Source organism: Hemiscyllium ocellatum, chromosome 20 (assembly GCF_020745735.1).
Source record: "Hemiscyllium ocellatum isolate sHemOce1 chromosome 20, sHemOce1.pat.X.cur, whole genome shotgun sequence".
In the NCBI taxonomy this organism is placed as follows: Eukaryota; Metazoa; Chordata; class Chondrichthyes; order Orectolobiformes; family Hemiscylliidae; genus Hemiscyllium; species Hemiscyllium ocellatum.
Genome location: NC_083420.1, coordinates 41,162,367 through 41,174,837, shown reverse-complemented (window position 1 = coordinate 41,174,837; position 12,471 = coordinate 41,162,367). Strand labels below are relative to the sequence as shown.

At 42.6% G+C, this 12,471-nt stretch overlaps 1 protein-coding gene across 3 annotated transcripts in view; it reads right to left on the bottom strand.

Annotated features, from left to right (window-relative positions):
* gaa2 (alpha glucosidase 2) overlaps window positions 1–12,471 on the bottom strand; it is a 77,405-nt gene that overhangs the window by 2,675 nt on the left and 62,259 nt on the right. For all 3 annotated transcript variants that reach the window (XM_060840784.1, XM_060840782.1, XM_060840783.1), the window contains exons 16-19: window positions 11,512–11,653; window positions 3,652–3,750; window positions 2,072–2,236; window positions 121–267 (exon numbers count right to left, since the gene is read on the bottom strand). In XM_060840784.1, the coding sequence (XP_060696767.1) occupies window positions 121–267; window positions 2,072–2,236; window positions 3,652–3,750; window positions 11,512–11,653 (553 nt within the window). The remainder of the gene's footprint in view (window positions 1–120; window positions 268–2,071; window positions 2,237–3,651; window positions 3,751–11,511; window positions 11,654–12,471) is intronic.

Here is a 12,471-nt window from a genome sequence, read left to right as displayed (position 1 = left end):
GACAAAACATCATGGAAGGAGACAACTGAGGTGGGGGTGACAGAGGCAACACGCCTTTGAAAAATGAGCAGTGATGTAAAGGAATGATTGATGGTGAAGTTATGGAATATCAGGCCTCACCTGGTTTGAAGAATAGGAAAAGGAAACTGGCTGCTGATTTACAATAACTTTCAATGGTCGAAACTTGACTCCATAGACACTTAAGGTGTTCACCTTAATGTAAGTAGCCTCAATGTTCACATGGACCACTTTGGAGATCAGTTGGTTCTACAGTGTAAACATACAACATTATAAGAAAGATTCAATCAGAGAACACGACACTCAGGAGATAGTCAGGTTAAATAGTAAGACTATGCAATCTTAGACAGTTAGGGGTCACCATGGCGATCTAGTAAAAAGGGTACCTGAGAAATCATATTATTGTCTATTAGAACACATGGCCTTAAAACAACCCATAAAACGCAATACCGAGTGAAAAACTCAGATCTCTCTTCTTGTAGAATCACAGAAATGTTACTGCACAGAAAGAGACTATTTAGACTACCATTCATGTGCCAGCTCTCCAAAATGAGCATGGCATTTAATGCCATTTCCCTGCTTCCCCTTGCAACCCTGAATAAGACTCTATGTTCCTATTTTTAAAGCCTAAGGGACTGTATGGTTTATTAACCGCACTCTCACCATGTCCTGCCTATTTTATGACTTATGCACAGATAAACCCCAGGTCCTTTTGATCTTGGATCGCAGTTCAAGGAGGGCATTTGGCTGCTGTACAGGTGGAAAAGATGGTGCTTATGGAGTATGAGCAAGAGTCAATATCTCAATGTCGATAATGTGCAAGATGATGCAACACTGACATGAACATGTTATTGAAACTCTGAGAACAGAGGTCTGGAGTGGGGTGTAAGAAGTAGATGAAGTAATCAGCTTAAATAAGTTTGAAATATCATCAATTAGCATTTGTCCTCAAAAGTTTGCATTGTCTGTCTGTGTGTTCTTCTTATTAAAATATATCAGACTTCTAGACTGCTTTAAAACATTTGAATGCCTTTAAAAGCTCTCCCCGAATGTATTTTCCTAGCTCATGTGTGAAGAACGGTTACCCTGTGTTCCAGAAATTAGAGATAAATCTCCAGAACACTCCTGTGAGAAAACTATCAGGAGAAAAGTCAGAGGGCCAATAAAAAACATCTTTATTCTCCTTGAAAACTTTAGTTTATTGTTGTATACATATCAGAAATGGGGAAAGCAGACTGTTTAGCTGACATGATGAAATAGGATAGTGGAAGAGTCTATTCACTTCCCATTTGACTATGAGAAGGGCAGGAGTTATGGAGAGTGACACATCAGATGGAGGATGGTGAGGGTGTGACCATTTGGAGATAATATGATGACATATCATGGAGTACAACCAACTAGAGTTGTCAACTCTTAAATAGTTACACCACAGAACAAAATGCAGACCTTATCTGCTGCCCACCAGTGCAGATGTCCAATGGGGTTTTGAATGGTGATCAGGGATGGGATTAGGCTCACAGCCTGGGATTGCCCTCATGGGCTCGGCTTGATCATTTGCACATTCATCTATTATTCGCCATGAACTGAATCTGATGTGAAGCCCTCCAGAATTGACTAGATGTTGTAAGAGGGGAAAGTGAGGACTGCAGATGCTGGAGATCAGAGCTGAAAATGTGTTGCTGGAAAAGCGCAGCAGGTCAGGCAGCATCCAAGGAACAGTAGAATCGACATTTCGGGCATAAGCCCTTCTTCAGGAAAGATCTTGGATCGCAGTTCAAGGAGGGCATTTGGCTGCTGTACAGGTGGAAAAGATGGTGCTTATGGAGTATGTTGTATCTCAAGAGTCAATATCTCAATGTCGATAATGTGCAAGATGATGCAACACTGACATGAACATGTTAATGAAACTCTGAGAACAGAGGTCTGGAGTGGGGTGTAAGAAGTAGATGAAGTAATCAGCTTAAATAAGTTTGAAATATCATCAATTAGCATTATATAAAATGTCAGCCAATATCTGAATTAGGGAATGGGAATATTGGGCTCAGGATCATACCTTGTCCACAGCAAATTCAACATAAGTGTAATCGTTTCTCTCATAAGTATCCAGGCTCTCCCCATCATCCCAGAAGAGGTAGCCCTTTGCTGATGCATCCTGGGAAAGAGCCACCAACAGGTGAAGAGGGTTCCCACTACTCGCCCAGATGGTTGTGGCAGGTGCCTGTTCAGAAACAGAGGCAGAACATCAACATGCGATGGTGAAAGCATTGTTGAGTAGGACTGTCAAGGGATATGCAATTGGAGAACAAAATCAGCTATAACCTAATGGAATAGCAGAGCAAATTTGAGCAGCTGAATGGCCTCCTCCCTGCCAATGAAAAGCTATAAGACTTCAGCACCATGAAAGGGAAAGAAAAGGACATGTGTTTTCATTCTTGCCTTTCAATCTTAGGAATGTCCCAAAAAAGCTTCCAAAGTAATTAAGTAACTCATGAAGTGCAGTCGCTGTTTCAATGTTAAAACTGTGATAGTCAGTTTGAAATCAGCAGAATATTACAAACAACAATGTGATAAAGACCAGTGGTTGATTATTTATGGTGATGTAGGCTGAGGAAACAATATTGATCAGGTCATAAGGAAGAAAACGCCTGTACTTCTTCAAATAGTACCGTGGGATCTTGTACATGCACAAGAGAGGCCAAATAGAGTTTCAATTTGTCACCGGAGAATCAGACTCAATTTAAGGACAAACCTGGTAGAAATTTGGAAGAGGTATAATTTATTTTTATTTATTCCTATGATATGAACGTCGCTACCAAGGTCAACATTTGTTGCTCCTCCATGCTGTTTGAATCATTGAATTCAGACAGTGTGGAAGCAAGCCATTTGGCCCATCGAGTCCACATTGATCCTCTGAAGAACATCCCATCCAAAACCATCTCTCTACCCTATTACTGAAAGCCTGTATTTCCCACGGCTAATCCACCTAGCCTGTACATCTCTGGACTCAATGGGCAATTTAGCATGGCTGATCCATCTAACCTGTGCATCTTCAGACTTTGGGAGGAAACCAGAGCACCTAGAGGAAATCTATGCAGACACAAGGAGACCATGCAACCTCCACATATACAGTTACTCAAGGGTCGAATCAAACCCAGGTCCCTGAGACTGTGATGCAGCACTGAGCCACTGTTCCGCTCCTCCATAATGGAGAAGATGACATGTTGAATTCTTGAATCACTGAAATCTATGTCGTGTAGGTACACCCACAGTACTGTTAGGGAGAATGTTCTCAGAGGTTTAACCCTGTGGTGGTGCATAGTTTGATGGGAATTTGAGTGTGCTAATGTTTTTGTGCACCTGGTGAGTTATTCTCCAGAGAAATCCTAGCCTCTGACCCCCTCTTGTAGGCGTTATAAAGGTATATCTGGTCCAGTTAAGTTTCTGGTCAATTGGCAACACAGGATGTTGATGGTGAGGGATCCAGTATTGGCAATTCTATTGGATATCAAGGGAAGATAGACAGATTCATGCTTGTTGATGATCATCATTGGCTGGCACTTATGTGATGCAAAAAGAAAAACAAAAAATCTAAGTATGAACCAGAAAGCTCTGTGGCAGGTTACCACGCATTACCTGTGTGGGGACAATAGCTCCCTCACGAAGATGTAGGTTGATGGTGTCCAGAGGAGCAGAAAGTTTGACATATTCTCCTGTGCTACTGAAGGCTGAACCCTGTTGGTAAAGACAAAGTAAACAACAAGACATTGAACTAGAAGCCAATGACTGAGACTCCACATAATATCTGTCCAGTTATGTATGTGATTGCATTATATCAGCACCCAAACTACAGAGGAAAGTGGGTGGTGATGTTGAAAAGACTGTCCCTAGGAAGAAAGACTGTGCCTGTTGTGGGTCAGTCAGTGGAGCTGTCACCTCCATGACAGAGGTCATGGGTTCAAGTGCACTCCTGAGAAATGAATACAAACACCATGCTGCTACGCAAGTGCAGAGTGATTATGGAGTCAATACAGAGCAGAAGGAAGCTATTCATTCCACCAACTCCCTGGCAGCTCTCAGTAGGTCAGTCTGGCCAATGCCATTTTCCTCCAAGCTCCCCACAACCAGTATATTTTCCCCAAGAGCCAACCCAGTTTCTTTTTGAAATCATTAATACTCCCCCTTTCCTCCATAAGCAACAAATTCCAGGTCATTTCCACTTCATTGAATCCCTATAGTGTGGAAGCAGGCCATTCAGCCCAACAACTCCACATTGACTCTTTGAAGAGCATCCAACTCAGACTCACCCCGGCACCTTATCCCTGTAACCCTACATTTCCCACGGCCAATCCACCAAACCTACACATCCCCGGACACTATGGACAATTTAGCATGGCTAATCCACCTCACCTGCACATCGTTGGACTGTGGGAAGAAACCCACTGGGACATGGGAAGAATGTGCAAACTCCACACAGACAGTTTCCCAAGACTGGAATTGAACCAGGGTCTCTGGCGCTATGAGGCAGCAGTGCTAAACACTGAGCCACTGTTCTGCTTACTTGCTACATCAAGAAAAAAATTATTCTTCACATTCCTCCTGCATCACTTGACCAAAGATGTTAATATGTGCCCCCAAGCCTTTGTATCATTAATGAGTGGAAACAAACAGTTTATTTGTCAGCGATGTTGCCTTTTAAACAGATGATTAACTGAGGACTTGTTTGCCTTTCAATTTAAGAAAAGATTTAAGATTTAATGATCTCTAACTCAGAGAAGACCACAGCAATTTTTTTTTGCCAATGACGAGGCCAAAATTTATCCTTCAACCAACACTTTAAACCAGATTATCTTGCTGTGTGCAATTTGGCTGTTATTTTCAATATAATAATAAGAACAACGGATGTCCTCAATCATATCTCAAAGCCCTTCACAACCAATGACGTTAATTTCAGTCATTGTTGCAAATGTAAGAATCACAGAAGGCAATCTGTGCAGAGGAAGGCATATATACAAGTTGATAATTGTAATGTGTTTTAGTGAAGCTAGTTGAAGGGTATCATTTGAGAGGACTTCAGTAAAGAATCCCCAAGTAAATGTATGAGCCCAGATTACAAAACTGCCCTTAGGATACCTGCACATGATCATTAGACTGAGTCCCCAGTTTGTGGAAGTGGATGGTGTTGATTCACCAACCTTTTGGGATTGTCTTCAAGATTCCTGGACTATAGAAATGCACAGAACATACAACACAGAAACTGAGCATCAGAGGCCAGTAATGCTATGCTGGTATTCATACATAGCACAAGACTTCTCCCAGCCCATCTATGTCATTGCAGCTTTATAGTACATCCCCTTTTCTCTTTTACTCAACTAGTTTCCTTTCGAACACAGCTAAGCTTTTGCTTCAACCACTTCCACATTTTAACTACAGCATGAGTAAAGTAATTTATATTTAATTATAAAATAACTCCACAAAGGCCAGTATCTTGTCACCAAGTCATCCTTTATTTACATTGGTCCGTTTTCCTCAGAGCCGGCTCTCAGAATGAACAGAACCTCTTAACACTCTGTCTATTTCTGTCAACCAAGACACCCTGGTTGGACCAGATTAACAGCCCCAATTAGGGAACTTATATGTGATGAGGTCTGTCTGGTTGATCTTGTTACAATTACAACAAATTCCTTATTGTGAAAGTAAGGACGGAGAGAGATTTCTGAATTTCCTTGACTGGTTTGTTCTCTAAGCCTAGGAAGGAGATTTAGCTGGATCTTGTGCTGGGGAATGAGGTGCGCTGAGTGGACTACTTGTCTCTGGGCAACTCTGGGGGTCAGAGTGATTGGCAGAGTACCATAAAGTTTCAATTGGTAATGGAGACAAACAAGGAAAAATCTAAAGTAAAATTTCCAAATTAGAACAGGGATAACTTCAGTGGGATGAGAGGAGATTGAGCCAGGTTAAAACTCAACCAAATGTTGACAAGAAAGAAATTAGAACTGAACAAGACAAGATCTTTGAGGAAGAGATACTTAGGATTGGCTAGGTGCATATCCCCGCCCCTCCAACTGCCACCAAGACAGAACCCCACTGGTTCTCACCTACCACCCCACCAACCTCCGTATACAGCGTATCATCCGCCGTCATTTCCGCCAACTCCAAATGGACCCCACCACCAGGGATATATTTCCCTCCCCTCCCCTATCAGCGTTCCGCAAAGACCACTCCCTTCGTGACTCCCTCGTCAGGTCCACACCCCCCACCAACCCAACCTCCACTCCCGGCACCTTCCCCTGCAACCGCAGGAAATGCAAAACTTGCGCCCACACCTCCTCCCTTACCTCTCTCCAAGGCCCCAAGGGATCCTTCCATATCCGCCACAAATTCACCTGCACCTCCACACACATCATCTATTGCATCCGCTGCACCCGATGTGGCCTCCTCTATATTGGGGAGACGGGCCGCCTACTTGCGGAATGCTTCAGGGAACACCTCTGGGATGCCCGGACCAACCAACCCAACCATCCCGTGGCTCAACACTTTAACTCTCCCTCCCACTCCACCGAAGACATGCAGGTCCTTGGACTCCTCCATCGCCAGAACATAACAACACGACGGTTGGAGGAAGAGCGCCTCATCTTCCGCCTGGGAACCCTCCAACCACAAGGGATGAACTCCGATTTCTCCAGTTTCCTCATTTCCCCTCCCCCCACCTTGTCTCAGTCGATTCCCTTGAACTCAGCACCGCCCTCCTAACCTGCAATCTTCTTCCTGACCTCTCCGCCCCCACCCCACTCCGGCCTATCACCCTCACCTTGACCTCCTTCCACCTATCCCACCTCCATCGCCCCTCCCCCAAGTCCCTCCTCCCTACCTTTTATCTTAGCCTGCCTGGCACCCTCTCGTCATTCCTGATGAAGGGCTCTGGCCCGAAACGTTGAATTTCCTGTTCCTTGGATGCTGCCTGACCTGCTGTGCTTTAACCAGCAACACATTTTCAGTAGGTGTATATCAACAAGGGTAATGGATAAATGAACCCAAAGCCAGGGCACCTTGAATGACAAGGTAGATAGAAAGTATATTTAAATAGAAAGTGTGTGTGTTGCATGTTAGAGGATGCAGGAAACATTCCTTGCAGGGAGATTTGCTCAGGGAATTTGGATAGAATAAAAATAAAGCTGGTTACAGGAAACAGAAAAGCTGCCAATGAAAGCAAAGGCAATAGAAATAATCTCAAAACAACCAGGGTCAAAGTACAGAACAGTGTTAAAATGGCAGAAGTGAAAGCACTCTACCTGAACACACTCAACATTTGCAACACTATAGATGAATGGATGGCATGAGTGTAAGTATAATTTAATTGCCATTATGAAGACATGGCTATTGGGTGTCCAAGGTACAGAACTGAATACATAGGAATAGTCAACATTTACGGTGTTTAGGTGAAAAAGAAAAAGAACTGAGGTAGTGCTTATAATCAGGGGATGCAATCAGTGTACAGGGCATATTTGTGAGTAAGGTTCTTTCATCAAAAGAACAGGAGTGAAACCTGTTTAGGTGGAGTTAAGAAACAGCAAGGGTCAATGAATATTGGAAAGGAATGGTTTATAGACCACCAAACAGTTGTGATAATGTAGATATATATGTATATACACAGACGGGTAATCTCATAAATACCAATGGAATGGAGGAATAATTCCTGAAGTATGTTTTTGATGGTTTTCCAGAGCAATATGTTGAGGAATCAACTAGAGCACAGGTTATTTTACATCTGATATCATGCAATAAGAAAGGGCTAAATAACAATCTTGTTGTCAGAGAATTGTGACCATAGTCTGAAAGAAATTTTCTACTATGTTTGAAAAGATATAGTTTAATTTGAAACTAGGGTCTTAAATCTAAACAAGGACAATTATGAAGGCATGAGGAGGAAATTGATTATGGAGGATTGGAATTTAAAAAAAAACTTGACAGTAGATCAGAAATGGCCAGTGTTTAAAGAATTAATGCCTGATTTTCAAAGGACGTGCTTTTCTTGTTGGGTAATAGGAATGTGACAGAGCCACGGCTAACGGGGGAAATGAATGGTAGCATTAGAGCTAGGGAGGAGGCTTATAATACCGCCAAAAATTTGTTGTAATTCTTAGGATTTAGAGAATTTTAGAATTTTGGAGTTTGCAATAAGGAAGAGAGAAATGGCAGCGAAACTGGGAAAAAAAAACTCTTGAGCTGAATCTTTAGTTTCATTGAGTTTTTTGGGAGGGATTCTCTGTGAGACTGAGTGAGGTTTCTCACTGTATCCAACTAAATGCACCTCATTAACTATCTTCTTCTATGGTGTCGCTCAAGTCAGACTGCATCCACTTAATACACACCATTCCTGGAACAACTCACAGGTGGATATCTGTGAAAAGACTAATATTCCTGGGTGTCCATGCTATCTTTGAAAGGCTGCTATGCGCCTGGACAAGCTAAAGATGCCCTGTTTGATCAAGGACGTTTTCTGAAGATGTCTGAAAGGGGAAGATGGCACCGCAATTCTCCAACAGATACTTGGAGGCCCTGGTCAAGGTCCTGGCATAGCAGAGGTGTCCATTTTCTGGAGGACTTGGAGAGGATGCTTGCCCCTGGCAGCTTGGTCAGACGTCACCATCCAGGCCAGTGACATTTCAATGATGTGGAGGAACAGCTAGTACTACCATGACATGTTCAATTATATTGTCTGTTGTGCTAAGGTGTTAGAACCATCACTGATTTTTCATTACTTTTCTTACATTTTAAACCAGTTTCTAGTTTGGAGCTGTGAACTATACTCTAAGAGCTAAAAGGTATCATTTGGACTGTGAACAGCAGCTTGTGTCAAAAAAAAACTCTCATTTGCTTTTGATGCCAAGGAGCAGGTTAATTGCAGGCTGGTTCTTGATCAAAGAACTCTATTGACTCTTTGCCTTTTGAGGGCATGTACTTCACCAGATAGCAGACATGAACTAGGCAAGTATCAAGGAATTAGTGCCAATAAGTCTGGAAGCGAACATGATGAAACTGGGAGAGGACCAGAGCTTTCTGAATTGCTTTGAACTGGGGGATTCTGAGAGGAGGAGTTTGGTCGTTGGTGCTATTGTATGAATATTTGAAAGCTGCCTCACCTCTTATCATCATTTATTGGACATTCAGAGAGTAGACTAGGAGAAAGTGAGGACTGCAGATGCTGGAGATCAGAGCTGTAAAATGTGTTGCTAGAAAAGCACAGCAGGTCAGGCAGCATCCAAGGAGCAGGAGAATCGATGTTTCAGACATAAGCCCTTCTTCAGGAATGAGGAGGGTGTGCCAAGCAGGTTAAGATAAAAGGTAGGGAGGAGGGACTTGGGGGAGGGGCGTTGGTAATGTGATAGATGGAAGGAGGTTAAGGTGAGGGTGATAGGCCGGTGTGGGGGTGGGGGCGGAGAGGTCGGGAAGATGATTGCAGGTCAAGAAGGCGGTGCTGAGTCCGAGAGTTGGGGGGGGAGGGGAAATGAGGAAGCTGGAGAAATCTGCATTCATCCCTTGTGGTAGGAGGGTTCCTAGGCGGAAGATGAGGCGCTCTTCCTCCAGGCGTCGTGTTGCCAGAGAATAGAAACTACATATCACTGACTTCATTAGTGAACTGGAAAAGGTGGCATTGATCAATACCTTCAGAAAATCAATCAAGAGACTATCACGCAAACCTGTGAAGCAACCCATCAAGGAGACTGCTCAAGTAATCTGGTTAGTTTTGTTATGTTTCCTTTCCGTTAAGGTATCTCTTAACTGTATTTGTTTGTCTGTCTGTCTTTTGAGAAAGTTAAAAATCACAGTACACCAGGTGATGGGCAAACAGGTTTATTTGGAAGCACTAGCTTTTGGAGCGTTGCTCCTTCACCTGATCAGGATAACCTGGTGTTGTGTGATTTTTAACTTTGTTCACCTCAGTCCAACACCGGCTCCTCCACATCATGTCGTTTGAGAGAGAGTGGGGTCTGTAAACAAAGGTTATTGGATTTACATCACAGACATTACTTAGATTACCATATTGCTTGCTCTACTAAAGTTACAATATTATTTTAGCCACAAACCTGGTGTCTAATATTGATTATTCACAAAGTCTAGGACTCCTTATTTCGAGACTCTGTTCAGGAATCACTGGGGTCAAGTTTTAGGATCTTTGAAGGTTTTTAGTTTTAATTTTACTATGTTGCAAATAGTAAGGTAGGGAGGCTGATTAGATTCGATTGTCTGCCCTTATGTAACACAGGGAAAGGGCCACATTCTGCAATCTCACACATGCTCTCTCTCTTCTATTGTAACAACTCCCAACAGCAGTCTGTCACGCTCACTACTGCCTGAAATATCCTCCCTCACTCACTCTCACCACCCCACACCACAACCTCCTGCATCATCAGCCCTGAATGCCCTCACTCCCACAGAAAACCTGACATCCTTTCCACCACCTGCTGCACCATTAACAGCTGTCCCATCCACTTGCACTCCCATCAATCCGTCTCTTTCTCTCATCCCTGGAAAAGAGAGCCCACAGTGGAACAGAAAGAGACTTCAGATAGAAACTGGATGGATGCATAATTGAGGGAAAGGAACTTGCAAGTCTGCAGAGATAGATCAGAGGATTGGGAGTGTTTAACCTGCTCCATAAAGAACTGGCATGGACTCAATCGATCCAATAGCTTCCTCCTGCGCCGCAATAACACAATTGAATTTATTAGTGACTATCTTTTTTATTTCACAGACAAAAACATCTTCTCCGCATCTACCCTGTCCAACCTATTCACAATTTCAAAGGCTTCTATCTAGGTCTGACCTTCCAGAATACTGTTGTGAGCAACAAACAGGATAATATAAATCAGAGGAACATTACAATCCATTCTCTACAAATAATTCTGTTTAATAACCAAATTATCAATAAATGGGAAAGTGTGTAGCCAGATGCAGACATGGGGTTTTGTGACAAAAACTCAAGGACAGGTCCCAGCAGGGTTAGAAACTCTGGATAGGATGAATAGACAAGGTCGTTTCCCTGGGGTGGGAGAGTCCAAAACTAGAGGGCATAAGTTTCAGGAGAGAGGGGAAAAATATAAAAGAGACCTAAGGGGAAACTTTTTCACATAGAGGGTATGCGTGTATGGAATGAGCTGCCAGAGGAAGTGGTGGAGGCTAGTAAAATTGCAACATTTAAAAGACATCCGGATAGGTATATGAATAGGAAGGGTTTGGAGGGATATGGGCCGGGTGCTGGCAGGTGGAACTAGATTGGGTTGGAATATCTTGTCAGCATGGACAAGTTGGACCGAAAGGTCTGTTTCCATGCTGTACATCTCTATGACTTCATAACCCGAATGTAGAGAAGGACAGGATCAAGCTCTGTGATTAAATCACTGACCAGTCCACAGCCTGTCATCAAAACACATTTCTTCACCAGCACACTGTGTCTTCTCATCACTTATTGATTGACTGAAAACCCCTACTTACTGTGTAAAAGTCATACCAAACTCCTTTAGGGAAGTATGCCATCACAGTGACTGCCCCCGGCTCTAACACTGGGCTAACGAGGAGGCTGCTACCCAATAGAAACTGTTTGTCGATGGAGTAGGTGTTTCGATCTTCAGGAAACCTGAATTGAAAAGGAATAAGGGTAACTTCAATACAACATCCGGCAAAAAATTCTCCACAAACAAATTCCACCTCAACTACACCCTCCCTCTGCCTACAAAAATACTATCTCATTCTCCAAACTAAACAAAGTGAATTTCTGCCGCATTAGGACACAACCAGTGAGGAACAGTGTTCAAAGATGGTCAAATTGGGAATTTTATCCACAATCACTGGGAAAACAAGCAGAACGTACATTTAAACTGAGAGGTTAAGGGTTTAGTTCAGATGTGGGGAACCTTTTCATGTTGGAAGGCCGCATTGTGTTAGTTGTAATCTAATAAGGCCGCATCCAAAAAACTTCAATTATATATTCTTCAAAATTCATATTATTTTGTAAAATCTAACTACTATGTACTAACTAGCTATAAAAAATGAAAAAAAAATGCTAATTCTAAAGTTAACTCTCTGGTATTTTAAATACATTCATTTTAAGATCAAAATAAAAATAATAAAGGACGAAAAAACATATTAATAAAAAATAAAAGATTTGTTCTGCAAAATTTGAATTCATTCAAAAGGCCATACATAATGGCCTAGAAAGTGGCATGTGGCCTTAAGGCCACAGGTTCCCCACCCCTGGTTTAGTTTAAGACCTGGCCCCATTAGCTGCTGTTTGTAGGAATAACATGCCTACTTTGCACCAAGCAGAAATCTGGATGGAGAGGTCAGGCAGTGGGAAGATTCAAGCCAAAGCACTTCAGAGCACAAGACGATAATGGATAAACATTAAAACATGGACTGTTATTGGTGTAACCAGTCTGAGAATCTGTGGGAGTC